This window comes from Cervus canadensis, chromosome 5, assembly GCF_019320065.1.
Source record: "Cervus canadensis isolate Bull #8, Minnesota chromosome 5, ASM1932006v1, whole genome shotgun sequence".
Taxonomy (NCBI): Eukaryota; Metazoa; Chordata; class Mammalia; order Artiodactyla; family Cervidae; genus Cervus; species Cervus canadensis.
This window is the reverse complement of record NC_057390.1, coordinates 68,787,982-68,806,714: the sequence shown is the minus strand read 5'-3', so window position 1 is coordinate 68,806,714 and position 18,733 is coordinate 68,787,982. Positions and strand designations below refer to the sequence as shown.

General features: G+C 51.1%; 3 protein-coding genes across 5 annotated transcripts; 1 reads left to right on the top strand and 2 right to left on the bottom strand.

The window, feature by feature from the left end:
- The first annotated feature begins 3,913 nt into the window (after positions 1–3,913).
- ABHD1 (abhydrolase domain containing 1) lies at positions 3,914–10,638 on the top strand. Its single transcript, XM_043469118.1, has 9 exons — positions 3,914–4,084; positions 7,959–8,119; positions 8,732–8,911; positions 9,137–9,182; positions 9,342–9,454; positions 9,586–9,759; positions 9,931–9,979; positions 10,078–10,243; positions 10,375–10,638. The coding sequence occupies exons 1-9, from the start codon at positions 3,971–3,973 to the stop codon at positions 10,584–10,586; spliced, it is 1,215 nt and encodes a 404-aa protein (XP_043325053.1). The 5' UTR covers positions 3,914–3,970; the 3' UTR covers positions 10,587–10,638.
- On the bottom strand, positions 10,599–15,056 carry PREB (prolactin regulatory element binding). 3 transcript variants are annotated; one of them, XM_043469115.1, is made up of 9 exons: positions 14,636–15,056; positions 13,364–13,556; positions 12,956–13,176; positions 12,686–12,766; positions 12,461–12,585; positions 12,082–12,255; positions 11,875–11,947; positions 11,525–11,684; positions 10,599–11,348 (listed from the first exon to the last, which is right to left on the bottom strand). In XM_043469115.1, exons 1-9 carry the CDS (start codon positions 14,768–14,770, stop codon positions 11,254–11,256), a joined length of 1,257 nt encoding a protein of 418 aa, XP_043325050.1. In that variant the 5' UTR covers positions 14,771–15,056; the 3' UTR covers positions 10,599–11,253. The 3 variants fall into 3 exon arrangements, with proteins under 3 accessions (XP_043325050.1, XP_043325051.1, XP_043325052.1); XM_043469116.1 differs by lacking the exon at positions 12,686–12,766; XM_043469117.1 differs by lacking the exon at positions 11,525–11,684 and having other exon boundaries at positions 11,295–11,348.
- A 1,090-nt stretch (positions 15,057–16,146) lies between these two features.
- On the bottom strand, positions 16,147–17,444 carry PRR30 (proline rich 30). The gene has a single exon (XM_043469119.1). It carries the CDS (start codon positions 17,442–17,444, stop codon positions 16,245–16,247), a length of 1,200 nt encoding a protein of 399 aa, XP_043325054.1. The 3' UTR covers positions 16,147–16,244.
- Positions 17,445–18,733: the final 1,289 nt, after the last annotated feature.

The following is an 18,733-nucleotide window of genomic DNA, read 5'->3' as shown; positions in this document are numbered from 1 at the left end:
CAGATGATGAAGCTGATGTGTATAAGAAGCACATTTAACTGGGGGGCCACTCCCTGCTGGGACCCAGATGTGTGTGACACCGTAGGGAGGGGGTGTTGTGTGTGGCCGCGTGTCCAGTATGACAGTACTTGAGAGAGTTTGGCCAGTGCATGACTGGCTGACTGGGTGTGTGTCAGTACAGGATGTTAGTGGTGTGTCTGTTAGGGTATCTGTGTGAACTCTTCCTGTTTGTGATGCTCAAGTGACACTTGCAACTGTCGGCTTCCAGTGAAGGTATCATTGTGTGACTGTGACTGCCCATCCCTGAGAGGTCACTCCATCTGAGCCATGGTCGGGGTGAGGAGACCTGGGAAAGTACCATCTTAAGGGCCATGGTTTGCCAGTACAGTGATACAGTGTGTCATTGTAGTTTTCCAGTCAAATGGAGTATCCCCAGTTTTCTCACAGTGGCCAGTTCCTCCACGGAGGCTTCAGACTACTTCCTCCCTCACTGAGTCAAGACCTTTTTAGTGAATGACTTCTTATCTCCCTAGAATCTTCAACTTCTCCCTCTCCCAATCAGCTCCTTCTCATCAGAGTCCATTGCAACAACAAACTCACTCTCATCAAAGCCATCTGGTCCTCCTTCCTGTGGTGGACACTGCTGGACACTACCTCCTTTGGTCATGGTATCGTTGATTTTGGCGACACCATTCCTCTCTCTCCAGTCTTTTCTTTTTAGTTTCTTCTTGTGTCATGGAGTTCCTCTGGGCTCTCTCCTCACTCCCCATCTGCTCATGTGTTCTTCCACTCACATAGCTTTCATTACTATCTCTTCTGGGTTGAATTCTGTACCTCAAAAATTCGTATGTTAGAGTTCTAAACCCTAGTACTTCAGAATGTGACTGTATTTAGAAATAGGGTGGTTGCAGATATACCTAATGAATATGGGGTCATACTGGAGTAGGTTGGGCCCCTAATCCAATATTTTTTTTCCAATAAAAAATGGAAATTTGGACACACATACACAGGCATGTGCACACACACACACTCTCTCTCTCACACACACACACACACAAACACACACAGGAAGAACAGCATGTGAAGATTCGGGCAGAAATTAGAGTGAAGCTTCTACATGCCAAGGAATGCTGGAGATTTCCAGGGAACCCCCAGAAGCTAGAAGAGAGGTGTGGAACAGAGTCTTCCTCCTTGCTCTCAGAAGGAACCAATCCTTCTAGCACTTTGATCTTGGTTTTCCAGTTTCCAGAACTGTGAGACAATAAATTTCTGTTCTTCAAGATACCAGCTTGCAGCACTTTGTTATGGCCATCCTACAAGTTAATATATCATCTGAATGCTGATAACTACCATATCTCAAATACAATCTCTTAGCCCCAGAACACTTCTGGAGCTGAACAGCCTACTGACTTGTGCCAGGTTTTAAGTTTTAAAGGTGACTGAATGACAGCACAGAGAAGTCAATGCCAGTGAAAGAGAAGTTTAATGTTACAGTTCCCTTAGGAAGAAGAGGCACAGCTTACCGAACAAGACCACACAGGGAAGCACCAGAGTTGGTCAGAGCCAGAAAGGAGCAAGGGGAAGGACAGCCTACAGCCTTTATTAAGCTAGAAAAGCAAGACAGGGCAGGGTGAACAGTTTAGGGTTGACTAGCTTGAAAAACTTCAGAGGGCTTTGGGGGCACAGAGGCTGTCCCTAGTTGATGAGTCCCTGGTCCTGGGTTGATTTAGGAAACAGAAAATATTGGTTTGGTGTGTGAGAGTTGGATAAAGGAAGTGGTTCAGAGTATGGCCTCTAGGAATTTTTTTTTTTTTTTAATCTTTTGGTTGCACCATGTTGCATGTGGGACCTTAGTTCCCCAACCAGGGATCAACCTCTTGCCCCCTCTAGCCCCCAATGGAAACTTGGGAATCTTAACCACTGGGTCACCAGGGAAATCCCAGAGGATAGCCTTTGGATTGCAGGAGGGAGGTGAACAACTCTGGCTGTTAATTTGGCCTTGTGATTAACTGATGCCAAATAGACAAATTCAGAATCTAAGAAAACACAATTAGAACACCTATCAACACCCCAGCCTCTATGTGTCTGAGTCAGAATACACCATCTTCCTCCTCAAAACTTCCCCTCCCCCCATCTCAGGGTCAAGTCCCATACGCATCCCTGAATCTACATAGTCAGAAAACTGGGGATCATTCATGATTCCTCCTTCTTCTCCACCTCTAACCTACTACCAAGTCCTATCAATTCTGTCTCCTATCTTAATAATCTTCACTCCTCTCCTGAGCTTCCTCCAGGCCAGGCAGCCACGCTCTATGCCAAAGTTCTGTTAACAGCCTCTAACTGATCTCCTTCCATTCTCATCCTCCTCCAGTCCATTCTCCAAGTAGCCTGAATGTTTCTTCTAAAACATAACTCTGATCATGTCACCCATGCATGCTAAGTCACTTCAGTTGTGTCTAACTCTTCGTGACCCTAGACTGTAGCCTGCCAGGTTCCTCTGTCCATGGAATTCTCCAGGTTAGAATACTGGAGTGGGTTACCGTTTCCTTCTCCGGGGGATCTTCCCCACCCAGGGATCGAACCCGCATCTCTTATGTCTCCTGCGTTGGCAGGCAGGTTCTTTACCACTAGTACCACTGGGAAGCCCAATCATGTCACCCACTAAAACTCTTGGATGGCTTTCCTCCACCCTTAGGATAAGCTCTAGCATCCTTTATGCAGCGGCCCACACCAGATTCCTGACCATCTCATATGTTCCAGCAACATCCAGTTTCTTTTGGTTCCTTTCAGAAGCCTCACATCCAGGCTTTTGTTTGTGCTGTTCCTTCTTTTGGAACAACTACTCTGTCCCCTCCTCCACCTTGCCTTGGAAACTCCTTTTCTTTTTTTAAAAAAAAATTCACCTTAAATGTATTGTTATTTAACATCTGGGTATGCTTTCTCAGATCCATGAAGTCTGGGCACCTTCCCCAGGGCTCCCACAGCAGCTAGTACTTCCCTTATCTAGCAGCATACCCTTATTGCAGGGGTTCAACCCTGACTACACATTAGAGTCTTCCAGAAAACCTGTAAGTGATATTAATACCTAGGCTCCTCTCCAGACCAACCATATCAGGAGGTGGGGCCTGGGCACTTCTCCTGTTAGAAACTCACACACAATTCCAATCTTCAGTCAGGATTGAGAGTCATTGCTCTAGTATATTACTGACTTGTTTCCATATCCCAGTGAAGACAGGAGCAGCATCCCAAGCTGGTAGAGTGATGAGTAAATATCTACTTTACATGTGGCCAGCATAGAGTGACACTACGCGTGGCTTTAACGGATGTGAATGTGACACTGTGTGAAACACCACTCATTCAGTAGCTGAACCCTGATTAAGTGACACCGTGTGTGTCCCAGTGTGAATGTGTCCTAGTGCGAGGATCACTGTGAACGGCTGCACACTGGGACTGGAAGGAGTTACCACACGAGTGGCTGCGCCCTTTGTGTGTGACTGATGAATGACTGGGGGACTCTAGCCAGGCTGCTAGCCTCGCCGCGCCGCCAGGACAGGGTTTGAGGAAAAAGGAACTGGAGCTGCCTCTCACTAAGATGGCGACTGCAGGCGAGGTCGCTAGTCCTCACAAGAGGCTGCACGGCCGGTGACCGTGAAGCGGAAGGAAGAGGCACACAGGCGCGAGACCAGGGCCGCAAGCAGTAAAGCCACCCGCAGGTCAGTCGGGTCAGTTCTACGCAGAGTGGCCGGCGCAGCCCGCCCACCTACTCGACGTCCTACCACCGCCCCTCGCCACGCCCGCCGCCTGTGGGCGGGGCCCACATCCCCGAACCGCCAGGCAGTGGAGGCCGAACTTGCACAGGCCGTCCAATGGCGTGTAACGGGCGGGGCCCAGCGCGCACCTGCGGGCCCATTAATCGAAGTTCAAGCTCCGGATCCAGTCAAGAACTTGGGAATCGAAACAGCAACACAGGATGCTGAGCTCCTCTCAAAGCCCCCAGGATGACACCTGGACAGAGTCCTTCTCTCTGCTTTTGGGACTTGGCGCTGCCCTCTACTTGGGCTACTACTGGACATGGGTGCCCCAGGTGGGTGCGGGTCCAGAGCTCTCGCCGGCGGGTTTAGGTTACTGGAGTTCAGGGGCCACTTCCAGTCGGGGCTCGAGCCCTTTGTGGGAGCTGGCTTGGTTGGCTGTCCAGGTCCAGGTGAAATTTTGACGCCACAACCCCACCACTACTCCTGCCCTGCGCTCCAGCCAGGCTCAGCTTTGCTATTAACACCGAAGAGAGTTGATTCTTTGTCTGCCTAGATTCTCTGCATTCTCCGCGTACTCCCTACGTCCGCTGGGCCTCTCAGGCGTCGGAAGGATGCTGTTGCTTATTATGTGGACCAACGCTTGCGGAAAGGCGGGGTGGAAGGTATCCTGAGGTGACAGAGATACACACACTGTGGTTTTCTTTTTAGGCAGTCTAGCTGACTTCCTCGTTAGTTGCACTGAATGAAGAAACCAGTCTATGGGGTGGTAACTCTCAACATCACCCCCTCAGTAGTAGGACCTTGCTTCTCTTAAGGACTGGCAGAGGTTCTTGCCTATCTCAGCAATACCCTAACTGTCCTTGCTCATTGAGCCCTGTTTTAAGTTCTATGCTCTCCTTGTATAGTGCCATGGAAAAATCTGAAGAGGGTGATTTTAATGAACTTGGAGAGTTTATTCTCACTGAAATTTGCATATCTCCCCAATCAAAATCTTTTAATTTTCATTAAACTCAAAGTAGCTGAGTCTAACAAGAAACCTATTGATTGAAGCCATTTAAAAAGATCTATAGGGAAATTTAATGTTACCTAAATGTTCCTATATTTACAGAGCTTTAATCCTATGTATTGTTTATAAAATACTTCTGCCTTAATAAAAGCAATTTTAAAAATTCAAACTTTACAATACCCTATAAACCTTACCTTACATGTCTGATTTGAAAAGTCAGTTATTTCAGAAGAGTTGTCCTTAACTAAACACTTTAGTTTGCTTGCAACCAGCCACAGAGAAATCAGAGACCTCTGCCACTATGTACTACAAGCCCTTCTGTGAGTTCCAAATCCTGGTTAAAATCCAGGGCAAGTGTCATTCTGGAGGCCCTGAGGACATGCTGTTCGGATTATCCAGCCTGGCAATGGATTGGTATTGATTCACCAACAGTGATTAATGGCATTTTATTCATTAATTCTCAGGGATAAGTCAGGAAACACTTTACTAGAGTTAAAATGAAACTCACATACATCAAACGTGTGATTTTATTAGCACTTTGTTCTACACCTCTGAGGTGATTGACCAAATATTTAATAGATTGATAACTCAAAATCTTGGCAACTAGGAAATAATATAGTAAAATAAGTAAGAACACAAGCTCTTGAGTCAGACAGACTTGGGTTTCAATTCCCAACTCTACCACTAACTAGCTTTGGCATATTTTGTGCCCTTTGACACATATTCATACACATTTCCATGGGAGGATCATACATAAGGTTTATAGGGTATTGTGACATGTGGATTTTCAAAGATATCTCAAACAGCTGTTGTGAAGGTTACAGGATATAATCATGTACTGTGCTTAGCACAGTATCTGGCACGTAAGGAGCACTCAACAAATCTTACTAGTATTAGAGATAATATATATTTTTTACATTTTTAAATTGAAGTATAGTTGACTTACTTTGTTGTCTTAGTTTCTGCTGTACAGAAAAGTGATTCAGTTACACAGTATATATATATATATATATATATATATATACATTCTTTTTTAAAATATTCTTTTCCATTATGGTTTATCATAGGACATTGAATATAGTTCTCTGTGCTATCCAGTAGGATCTTGTGTATCCATTCTATATATAAAAGCTTATATTTGCTAACCCAACCTCCCACTCAGGTCCCTCCCCCTTGGTGACCACAAATCTGTTCTTTATGTCCATGAGTCTGTTTCTGTTTTGAAGATAGGTTTGTTTGTGTCATATTTTAGATTTCACATATAAGTGATATCACATGGTATTTGTCTCTTTCTGACGTACTTCACTCAGTATGATAATCTGTAGTTGCATCCTTGTTGCTGCAAATGGCATTATTTCATGGGTTTTTATGGCTTAGTAGTATTCCGTTGTATATAGGTACCATATCTTTTTTATCCATCTGTCAATGGACATTTAGTTTGTTTCTATATCTTGTCTATTATGAATAGTGCTGCTATGAACATATGAACATAGAATGTATCTTTTTGAATTAGAATTTTGTGTGGCTGTATGCCCAGGAGTGGAATTGCTGGGTCATATGGTAATCCTAGATTTAGTTTTCTGTGGAACCTCCATACTGTTTTCCACAGTGGCTGTACCAACTTACATTCCCACCAACAGTGTAGGAGGGTTCCCTTTTTTCCACATCCTTGTCAGCATTTATTATTTATACAGCATTTAATGATGGTCATTTTGATTGGTAGTAGTTCACTATACCTCACCGTAGTTTTGATTTGCATTTCTCTATTAGACATGCTTAGCATCTTTTCATGTGCTTATTAGCCATTTGCATTTCTTCTTTGGAGACATGTCTATTTAGGTCTTCTGCCCATTTTTTGATTGGGTTGTCTATTTTTGTTGTTGCTGAGTTGTATGAACTGTTTTTATATCTTGGAAATTAAGCTCTTGTTGGTTGCATTCTTTGCCAAATATTTTTTCTCATTCTATAGGTTGATTTTTCACTTTGTTTATGGTTTCCTTTGCTGTGCAAAAGGATGTAAGCTTGATCAAGTCCTATTTGATTATTTTTATTTCTATTGCCTTGGGTGACTGACCTGAGAAAATATTGGTATGATTTATGCCAGAGAATGTTTTGCCTAATATTATTAATTCCACTTTGCCTTTTGCTTGCTGTGTGACTCTGGGCAAACAACTTAACCTTTGTCATAGTTTCTTCATTTATAGTAAGGTTGGGTTTAGCCTAGTGCTAGCAAATAGCATATAGTGAATCACAGATGTTATTATTCCAGGGCTTAAGAACCAAGGTATGAGTCACAACAGTCATATTACCAACCTGGCCTCTTGAGTTCATCACTTCCTTAGCCCCTTTTGACTATAGGAAGAGATAGGAGACTGGTCCTCAAGTCCCCTCAGGCCTGCAACAGAAATGCCATTTCTGTTTTTTGATTCTGAGACCTTTTGTCTTTGTACAGCATACTCCCTGTTTACAAGCCTTCTATGTGACAAGGCCCTCTCATTTACTTGATGTATATCCAGAAGAACCAAGCACAGAGGGGTTGAAAGTTAGGGCTAAGCGCCCACTGACCTCATCTGCCCCCTCATCCTTTCGCTGTTACCTTCCCCTTGGCTGGCAGGAAGGAAGAGAAAATCTCTTTACACTGGGACTATTCCTCCATTAGAGTAGTCAACAGCAGGGGCTGCTAAGTAAGAAAACGAGGTCTTGTGGGAAAAAGAAGCCCTTCAGCTGCAAGCACGCACAGTAAGGGATGGGAACATATGACAATGGGGTGCTAAAATTAGGAGGAGCCAGTGTGGCCAGAGATGGTTTTGAGATGAGAGTGTGGATAATTCAACTGCAAGGCAGAAATCACAGGTTGAATGGTACTGCATTTCTTCAGTCTCTGCTCAGGACCCCAACATTTCCTGCAGGAGATCAGCTGGGCAACTTATATGACCTGCTATCTCCAAAATGGGTTTGGGGCATGGATAGGCTGAGTGTGGAAGTTGGTTCAGGGTCAGTTCTGGAGAGGTGACACTCTAGGTCTGGATTTCCCGGGGCTCTAGTGGGACTCCAGATTGAGGTATGCTAGATTTCTCACCCCCAGATGAGGCAGTGCCCTCCAGGCTGGCCTCTGGGAAGAGGTCTCTCTGGTGTTGGGCACCTCACTGGCTTGGTGCAAATATCAGGAGAGTGAGGCCGGTGGTGTTGTATGGTTACAGAGGCCACAGCTGGTGACTGGGTCCCGATTTCTGGCCTTCCTGGAGCAACACTGTCCAGTCACTCTGGAGACTTTCTATCCTACGCTCTGGTGTTTTGAGGGGCGGCTACAAACCATCTTCAGAGTCTTACTGCAGTCCCGGCCAGTAGTCCCTTACTCGAGGTAAGAGGAACAGATGGGGGTGAACAGGAAGCTGCAAGTATAAGGAAATCTTTATAGGGAATAAAATTATTTGGCTGCCTCAGGTCTTAATTGCGGCACCTGGGATCTTTTGGTGCGGCACACGAACTCTGCAGTTGTGCCAGGCAAGCTCAGGTTGTGGCTTGCAGGCTGAGTATGTGGGCTTCAGTAGTTGTGATATGAAGGCTTAGTTGCTTCATGATATGTGGGATCTTAGTTCCCTGACCAGGGATCGAATCCATGTCCTCTGCACTGGAAGGTGGATTCTTAACCACTGGACCACCAACGAAGTTCCTCATCTACCTCTTTTAAAATGGAGGTAACCTTCACTCCATCTACCTCAGTGTGCTGAGGGTAACCAGGGTAGCTATATGGAAGGGCTTATGTACAACCTTGAGGTAATTTAATATTCAATCTTTTATGTCCCCATTATACCTTGTTATGACCTTCAGGTTTTGCACAATGCGAGCCCTCAAATGATGAGCAATTGTGGGAGTTGCTTGGGGAGGGAGAGGAAGGTGTAAAATCTTTTGAAGTACATGGAGTTCTTAATCCTAATAGTATCTTTGTGTGCCCTTTTCTCCAAAACCACAGTGAAGTTCTCGAAACCCCAGATGGAGGCCAGCTCCTCCTAGACTGGGCCAGCCAGTCTAACAGTCAGTACCCTGACCCTAGCACCCAGCCCACTGTATTACTGCTTCCTGGCATCACAGGCAGTAGTCAGGAGACATATATCTTGCACCTAGTTGATCAAGCTTTGAAGGATGGCTACAGGTAAGGATGGGAACAGCCCAGAGGAATTGGGTGATGTCTGATAACTTGTAATTGTGTGTCTGTGGTGGGGTGGGATGGGGGTGGTGTCAATTCAGACCCTGCTAGCTCTGGGGAGAAGGTGCCATATGAAGGGCACCTTATGACTGAGGTCTTTCTGAAAGCTACCAAGAGGGGAGAAGAGCCTGTAGGGAGGGTCTGGCTAACATGTACCTGTGTGTGCCACAGGGCTGTTGTATTTAATAACCGGGGCTGCCGTGGGGAAGAACTGCTGGTGAGTACCCTCCTTCCTCTAGTGGTCCTTCACTCCACTCCTTTTGGATATCCTGGGTCCTGCACCTCTACCTACCTATCTTCCATTTCTTGAGTCCTTTCATTTTCCTGCCTTCTGGCCAAGGCCCCCCTCTCTACCCAATGATCTGGTTTGCCTCAGACCCATAGGGCCTTCTGTGCCAGCAACACTGAAGATCTGGCGACTGTCATCAACCACATAAAGAGTCGCTACCCCCAAGCCCCACTGCTGGCTGTGGGCATCTCTCTTGGAGGGTAAAGACTGCCTCACTTAACCCAAAGGCCCAGTCTTCCTTCTCCCCTTCCCTCCTCCACATCCTCTCCCCCTCTCCAGTCCTGAGTCCCCAATGCAAACCCTTCTTTCACGGCCCGGTCCAACCCTGCAGGATATTAGTGCTGAATCACCTGGCTCGAACGGGACGGGCAGCAGGCCTGGTGGCAGCACTGACTCTGTCTGCGTGCTGGGATTCCTTTGAGACCACCCGCTCCCTGGAGACCCCCATGAACTCACTGCTCTTCAATCACCGCCTCACTGCTGGGCTCTGTCAAGTCATAAGCCGGTAGGGTCCTGACGAGCAGCAAAGGGCAGAGAACAGGGTAGGATGGCACACATGCCAGGTCCTCCCAGTGCTCGGGTCAGCTCTGCATGTGTACTTTTCTCCCTCGAGATAAGACCGAGGGTGGCTCCAGGTTGGGTCCAGGTGCAGAGCCAAACCTCTATTCTTTTGCAGAAACAGAAAGGTGATGGAAAACGTGGTGAATGTTGACTTCGTCCTACAGGTGTAGTCTTCCAGCTATCCCCTCTGCCCCGTATTGTTCTTCCCACATCTTATTCCCTTGTCCTCATCCTAGCCTATCCCGCCTTCCACCACCTGCAGGCCCGCACCATCCGCCAATTTGATGAGCGCTACACAGCTGTGGTCTTTGGCTATCAAGACTGTGCTGCCTACTACCGAGCAGCCAGTCCAAGAACCAAGGTCAATGCCATCCAGATCCCTGTGCTCTGTCTCAACGCAGCTGACGACCCTTTCTCCCCCGTCGATGGTGAGCACCGGGGATCCAGATGCTTTAGGCCCCATGGGAAATGGGCCGTGTGTGAGGTGCAAGTGGAGAGCGCCTGGACTCCCAGCAGAGGCCAGGGCTCCTAACCTCCTCTCCAACTCCCCTCGCCCCAGCCCTTCCCCTACAGGCTGCCCAACACTCTCTCCACGTTGCACTGCTAGTCACAGCCCGGGGCGGCCACATCGGCTTCCTGGAAGGACTGCTTCCCTGGCAGCACTGCTATATGAGCCGCCTCCTGCATCAGTACGCCAAAGCCATCTTCCAGCACCCAGCAGAGTTGCCAGGCCCCAGGTCACCCACCCCTTCAGAGGCAGGCAAGAGCTGACAAGAGTCTTAGTTCAGTCTTCCCTTGTTTATTAAATATCAACTTTTCCTGCCAAATGGGCTGAAGTTCCTTTTCCCTTTCCTCAAGGTTAGGGCAGACTCTCCAGGAACTTACTGCATATGGCCTGGTGGGCTTGGAGCTACCCAGTGGAACCCAAAGATTACTGCCTGGATCTTCATTCTGCTCCTTCCTTCCCTAATAGCAAGTCCCAGGCCAGTGCAGGCCCCCAGCAAATTCCAGGGGCTCATGTGAAGAGCAACTGGACACAAGGCTGTGGGGTACGAGGAGAAAATGATTGTTTCTGCAGGAAGGACAGCACAGCAGAGCCTCCAAGTTCTTGGGCATCTTCACATATTTCTGGAGAAAAAGTTCAAGCTCAACTCTGGAGCCCCTGGTAGACAGAGGGAAGGAGGCAAGTGGTATAGCCTGGCCCTCAGACACCACTGTCCTGGGCAGATCCACAGATGATGAACGCAAGGTTCCCAGGACTCAGGGTTGCACAGGGCCAGAACCAGGCTTTAACTGGGAAGGGCAGGCACTGCCCATCAGTCTCACCCATGGCAACCTCAGCTGTGGACCCAGGTGGAGTGAGCAGTGGGGTCCAGGCCTCCGTTCTGGTCTAGAAGGTGGCAGTGTCCAGGCCCCTGGTTCCCTGGGAGCAGGGAGGCTAAAGAAAACCTGGAAAGGCACTCTGGAGCAGCAGGATGGTCATAACAATAAGCCCAACACACAGCAGCAGCAGCAGCCACACAGGAGCACTTCCTGCAGGAGGGAGAAGGGAAGAATTCAGAAGGCAAAGGGGTGGTGTTGCAGCCCAGAGAACAGAACCATTCAAGGAGGGGACAGATGACTATAGATAAGCATCCTATTCTCCAGAGGGCAAGTTTCTGCTCCAGCTAAAGGGGGAGTGGTACCCCTACCCCACCTCAAGGACTCACGTCGTGAGGGCAGTAGGTGCAGCTGGCAACGACTGTCCACAGCCACAGAGAACAGGGCAGTTTCGTGGGACCCAAGGAGCTCTGGACCACGACCTTTCTCAGGCAGAAAGGCCACATCTGTCACCACAATGCCATGGGCCTCCTTCACATAGTATAGACGCTGGGGACAAGAGGAAAGCTAGTGAGGGAAAGCCCAGTTGGGAAGATTCCTTCTGGAAAACACACCCTCTACCCCAAGACTTTCCCTCTACAGGCTGGGCCCGACACCTCTGTGCACACTCAGTGAAGAAGGAGGCCTAGAATCTCTACCCCAGAGAGCCCTCATGGCTGTGCCCAGGTCCATCCATTACCTGGAGCGAGAAAGCTATGTAGATGGCAACAGAGCCAGTGACTGTGCCCAGGCCCAGAAAAGTGCCCGATTCACTGCAACAAACAAAAAAACACTCACTGTCCTGGAGTCCTGTGCAGCAGCAAGAGCCCCCAGGGACATGGGCAGCACGTCTCCCCAAGCTGCCCCGGGCACCCTCACACCCAGCCAAGCCACCGCTGTCTCACACCTGACACTAAGGCAGGAGATGACTTCATGGCCACAGGGCCTGGTCCGAAGGGGCAGGAACGTGGAGCCATCCCAGGCTGTGAGGTAGCAGGGAGGGGGCTGGCGCAGACGCTTGTGGGGAATCTGCACTGTGAAGAGTCGCAGACCGGCAGGCTGGTCTGGAACCTGCCCAAACCTGGGGGCCAGGTGAGAGGCTGTTCAGCTCCCGGGGCCTGCCCAGCCCTCCTCAGAGGTCTGTGCCCTCCTGCACCCTGGTCAGGTCTGGGGTAACACCCGACAAGGCTCCGATCCCCTCCCCACCAGCTTCCCCCCGGCCTTTTCCCACTCCCCCACCACATCTAGGCTGCGCCTCTTTAAGCCACCCTCTGGGGTCTTCACACCTGCAGGCCTGGTAGCGATAAGGCGTGTTAGAAAATGTGGGTCCGTTCTCTTGCCAGTGCAGCTGTGTCACCAGCTGATCCTTCTGCCACACGGAGGCCTTAAGGTCCCAGCCCACAGTTACCAACTATTCAGGGATCAAGATTCCAAGGATGGACAGTTAGGGGGATCCACTTACTGGACAAGCAGCATAATCACCTACTTTCTCCACCCTCTCACCTCCTCACCTTGCCATCAGGCCCCAGAGCTAGGTCTTCAATCTCCCCTTCATGGGCTTTGAACTCCAGAACCTTCTCTAAGGTGGGTACCTGCAGCCAAACCACCACCACAGTCAGCCTAGGTACCCGGCAAGAGTGCAAATGATACCCACTCCTCTTCTCTACTAATGGTCACTCGGTGCAGGCTTTACTCACAAGTTTCCCAGGACCCAGGTTCAGTTTCTCACAATTCTGGCCTTGCTGTTACTGACACTCATCCTCCACCTCCCCAAACCACACCTTCCAGACACGAACGCAGCCATCTGTCCCTCCGGTGGCAAGCAAGGTATTATCATGGTTGAAGCACACAACTTTCTGCAGTGGATCACGGCTGAAGTCTGTCTGCACTTCCTGCAAATTCTCTACGCTGAATTCCACCCCCTCCTGGTGGGTTTCAGCGCCAGACTTCTTCTCTGCTGGGGCTGCCCCTTTCCTTTGTCGAGGCCCCTGCTCCTTGGAACCTGCAATACAAACAGCCTACCAGGTTCCAGGCTTCTAGAGTAAGTCCTACTGGCCCTTTCCAGTGGCCAACATCAGCTTCTCTCTTGCTACCATAATCCCACCTCCAGTCCCACTTCTTCAGAGACCAAGATGAGCAAGAGTTCACTCATTTAACCCTTTGCCCAAAGCTAGCAGGGAGGCTCTCACCTGCCTTCTCTGCCTTGTTTTTGCCCTTCTGCTGATGGATCTGGAAGCGCAGGAGCTGACAGTGGGCATCCTGCCCTGCAGCAAGGATGTTACCAGCCAGTGCCAGGTTCATGGTGGCCCGTGTCTCTGTGTCATGAGAGTGTAGTAAAGAGGCGCTAAGGCGTCCATTAATCTGCTCCAGTTGCAGAAAGTGCTGTGGGAGAGGGAACCAGGACAAGCAAGGTTCAGAGAGCACCTCAAGGGCAAACTTACATCCTGTAGTCTGAAGCCCCACCCCTCTGCTACCCGCATTTTCTAGTTTAAAGACTTTTTCCAAACTGTTTTCTTTTTTGAGCCTCACTCATGTGTACTGGTGGAGAAGGCAATGGCACCCACTCCAGTACTCTTGCCTGGAAAATCCCATGGATGGAGGAGTCTGGTAGGCTGCAGTCCATGGGGTCGCTAAGAGTCAGACGCGACAGAGCGACTTCACTTTCACTTTTCACTTTCATGTATTGGAGAAGGAAATGGCAACCCACTCCAGTGTTCTTGCCTGGAGAATCCTAGGGACGGGCGAGCCTGGTGGGCTGCCGTCTATGGGGTCGCACAGAGTCGGACACGACTGAAGCGACTTAGCAGCAGCATGTGTACTGGTCTTCGCTGGTGGCTCAGACGGTAAAGAATCTACTGCAATGCAGGAGACCCAGGTTCAATCCCTGGGTTGGGAAGCTCCCCTGGAGAAGAGAATGGCTACCCACTCCAGTATTCTTGCCTGAAGAATTCCATGCAAAGAGAAGCCTGTCGGTCTACAGTCCATGGGGTAGCAGAGTCGGACACGACTGAGAGACTATCACTTTCACCTTTTTCCCACTTTCTTGCGTACAGCAAGCAAGGCTGGGATTATCACGTCTAGTTTGCAGAACAACATGATAACTCTCAAAACAGTGAAGAATCCTAGCTTACATTTCACTCTCGCCGCTACCAGTGGGCAGACAGACAAGTCTTATGTAGTCTCCCCAAGAAAGCCAGGTTACGACCCCTGGAGTTGATTCCTGAGATCAAATTGAAGCGTTCCTGCCTAGGCAGCGCTGTGTGCAGTTTTCATTTTACCTTAGGAGCCTCTCAATTCACCAGTGAATGGTTTAAGACAAATTCGTGCCGGGACGCCCGGCACGCCGCGGTTCCCACCCGGGAGGGGCAGGGTCCGAAGCGGGGGTACGGCCCGCTCCCAGACCTCCGGGAATCGCCCTCAGCCCGCTGTGCGACCCGGCCCCAGCGGGCCTGTATACTCACCACCCCATTCTTTATGCCGGTCTTGGCGGCACCTCCTCCGCCCGCAGCGATGAGCAGCCCCGCGCTGGGGTCGACCCGAAGCGCGTACAACGGGAACGGGGCCCGGTACAGCTCTGGCGTCCGGCGCCGACCCATCCCGCTCGCCGCGCGCTTCACTGTCGGCGCCGAGGTCCCCGGGACATGCCGCGCCCGGCCTTCGACTGCTGTCCCGGCCGCTGTGGACCTTGGTCGGGTTGCTGCCGGGAGGACTGCAGACCTTTCTCACACCCGCGGAGCTGCCGAAACTCTAACCACACTGTAAGTATCCCTAACACTGCCCGGGGCAGTCTAACCCGGTCTCGCAGACCCGCAGCGCGCAGGCGCACCTAGCCCGCTCTCCTCGCGCAGGCGCAGAGCCGCCGATACGCGTCAGCACTAGCCGGCCTCGGGCTGGCGGAACCCGGGTGCGTGAATTCCGTTCTTCGCTTTCAGATGACTGCAAACTACGCCATCTTTTTGCGGGGCGGTGGAGGCGGGCGGCCGCTTCACGGAAATGTCTGGCTCAGGGCGGGGGCAGGCTAAAAGATTAAGGGAGGTTAATAAACCTTTAATAAATCCTCGGATCAGGGCTGTCCACACTTCAAGAGTGACATGCAGACTCGTCAAGCGTAGCCCTTATGTTTACCGCCCTGCCCCGAGACAAAGTGATTTATCCAAGGTCACACTCCTGGCTCTTTTGCCTCTTAAACGGAGGCAGCGTGAACTTGAAAGGAAACTTGGCTTCAAATCCCGATGCCACCGCTTCCTAGTATGAGGAAGCAACTATTTACAGTAGCAGAGGAAGTTTGCAGAGGTGGGAGCTGGCCATTCTCAACGTTCCACACCCGCTCCAGGGTTCCTGGGCAGATAGGCAACTTGGCCCCCAGGCAGTTGAAGGTCTCTGCTTAGCACCCCATCCTCCTGAGAGGGCCCTTGAGTTTTTGATCTCCATCCAATGTGGGGATTCCCTGTTTCTCTGCAGTGAACCCTAGGCCTGCCCTTCCCTTGAAGGGAACACCTGCTGCTCCCTGGCGACGTCAGCATGCGTCTTTGTTAATCTGAGGTGCAACCAGAGGAAGGGACCCAGTGGCTTCATCTCTGGGGATGCCATTAACTGTCCTACCAAATTGAGTTAAATGTATGAAGGGCCTGGCGGAGCCTTCTGCATCTCTCAGTTGCTCAGGTCTTGTGGGTCCCTTGACCTCTTCAGATATAGTGCGTGCACTCTCCTTGACCATTCTGTTAACTTTGACTCTCCTGCACCCCTTGTTGGGTTCTGGTCACCCTGAAGGTACAGCCACCCACAGTATCTGCTCAGAAAGAGGCAAACACAAGTTTTGCAGGGTCAGGCTTTCTTTTTTTTTTAATTAGATACACAGAAGGCTGGGTGGGGCCTCAGATGCCCTTGGTCCTCTTCAGCCAGGAGAAAGCAGACTCCACAAGGGGCTCCCCGGGTTCAGGACTGGAGAACACACCTGACCTCCAGCCAGCCAGCCCTTCAGAGTGTCTCGGGGGCTCCCTGAGGTCTGGGGCCGGGCAGGGTTGGTGGGGTTCAGAGGAGGTGCTCCAGGGGGCCTCCGTGGCTCTGGAACTAGAGTGGTGACTTTTGGGGAATGGGCCCTGGAGAGGCAGGTCTCTTTGGGGCAGAGGAAGGCCTGGGCTTCAAGTGGACCATAGCCTGTTTTGGTGCCTGAGTTAGAGACTCTGAATGGCGCGTGGAGTTTAGTGACTGGCGGCCTGCAGACCTGAGGCTCCCGTTCTGGGAGAGGGTGCCTGGGCCTAGATCTGCCTGGGCCAGAGCTGCTGGGGCTTGAGCTGCCTGGGCCTGACACCCACTGGCCTGAGCAGCCTTGGCCTGAGGCCCTGCTTCCTCTGGCTTTCTTTTTGGCAGCAGATGTAGGGCCTTGGCCTGGCCCTGAGGCAGGCGGAGGCCAAAGCCAATGCCCATGCGGAGCGGTCCGGATTCCTTGCCCTGGGTACAGGGCAGCAGCTGGGGGAAAGCAAGCAGTCTGGGTCCAGTCCTGTACCTGGGGATGGGGCAAGAGGGGGTGCGGAGCCGGAGACACACCAGGCATACAGGGTACTCCACGACCGGGGCCTTGTCGGTTTGGCCTAGCCACAGGCGCTGCAAAAGCAGTAGCTGCAAGTCGTGGGCGATACGGCGGTGCCCCAGACGGAGCACCAGGGCCTGGGCCAGGGCTCCTGGGTCCTTGAACTCTGCAGGGTCCTTCCCGCTTGCCACGCATACCCCCTCCTCCCCAGGGGACCTGGTTTTCCTGTACTGATGCGAGTGCCATGCCTGGCCGTTAGAGTGGACCCCACGAGAAGGTGGGCTGGGGCTCGGGGACGTGAGAGTGGAGGTAGGTAGATCTTCGAGATGGAAAGGCGACTGGCAAGGTGAGCCGGGGAAAGAGGAGTTCTGTGGCTGAGAGAGTGAGGAGGAGTGCGTGAGGGTAGCAGAGGGGAATAGCCGGCGGGAAGGCGAGGAAGAACAGGGAGGGGAGAGAGAGAGGCAATTCTGATGAAAGAAAGTGGGGGAATTTGAAAGAGAAGAAGAGTAGGGATGTAGGACAAAGTCAGAATTTGAGTCAGAAGAGTAGAGATGGGAGCCCGCAGAGTGGGACCGTGGGGGAGGAGAGCAAGATGGCTGGGTGGAGCGGAGTGATTGTTGGCGAGACTGAGGTTGTAGGTTATAGAAAAGGGAGTCTGCAGTTTGTGAGGGGCCCTGAGGGGGCCGCCCAGGGGGTGCTGTGTTCCGTAGCAGCACCTGGGCCTTGTTTGGAGGCAACATTGCCTTGAATCCGGAAAGGATTGGGGCGCCAAGACCAGAGATCAGAGACCTGGCAGATGCAAGACCAGTATCTCTGAAGCCTGAAGTGGCTGAGAAATCAAAACCTTCTGTGCACAGAATGTGGCTCCAGCCTGGTGTTGGTGTGGCTCTAGGTGGCAATCGAAGGAGCCACCCAGCCCTGGAGTACCAGGTTCTCTGAGTGTTCGGGCAGGAGCTTGGCTCTAAATGTGGTCTCTCACTTGTTTGCAGCCGGCCATTGATGAGGGGTGGAGGGCATGGAGGATCTGAACTGCCTCTTGGGAGCTGAGGGGCAGCAACAGTTAACTGGGTGGGCCGCGGGGGAAGACACAGCCCATAGGATCTGTAGAGAAAGAAACAGGGTCCATGACACAGGGAGACTGGGTCCGTTTCTGGCTCTGGCTTATGTACTATGTACAGGCTGGTTTGCCACGATCCTAAATCCATATCACCTCTGGGGTCAGAAGAGCTGGCAAAAAGCTCCAGAGAAGGTGAGACAGAGGAGGAGAGGAGAGGCAAGGGAGGGTAGGGTGGAGAGGCTGGAGTTAGAGGAGGGGAATTGGGAGATGGAGACTGAGATGGAACTAGGAATTGAGGGTATTGTGGTCCTGGGAACTCTTACCAATAAAGATTCCTCTGGGCCGTTTCTCAAGGCACTTCAGTGATGAGGGGACCTTGGAGAGAGGGAAATACAGTCAACAAATGGTGGATATGCCCCTCTCTGCCCCCAGCGTCTGTCACCCTAAACTCACTCTGACTCAGATTTTGGTCTGAGTGTTGCCGTCAGTCCTTCAGCCAGGAGGAGGTCTTCTATTACAGGTTTTTGTTCTCTTAAATCCAAATCGCAGACTCTGCGAGCATCCTGGTTTTGTGGCACTCTGGTGGCCCCAATCCCTGTCTTCCCTAACGCTGATGTCCTCTGACTCAGCCTGGCCCCAACCCAGATGGCTTTTCACACTCAATAGCTGCAGTAGCAGTGGGGCCAGCTGGTGAAAGCCTCTGGGAGACGGAGACTGTGTCTAAGGGGCGGCCTTGCCGCCCCCCTTGGGAGCTGGGAACCCCATTTCCTGGAGCAGTTCTCCCTGGCACCTAGTGCCTGTGTCACAAAGGCTGGGTGCTGACATCATAGGCTCTCCTTATCAAGGCTCTAGGACCTTCTCTCAGAGATCATTTGAAGGCTGGCTCTTGACAAAACTGAAGCAAGCACCATTCTTTGGGGCATTCAGTCTCTCCTTCTGGGCCTAGCCCCCACCTCTGCTCTGCGCCCTTGT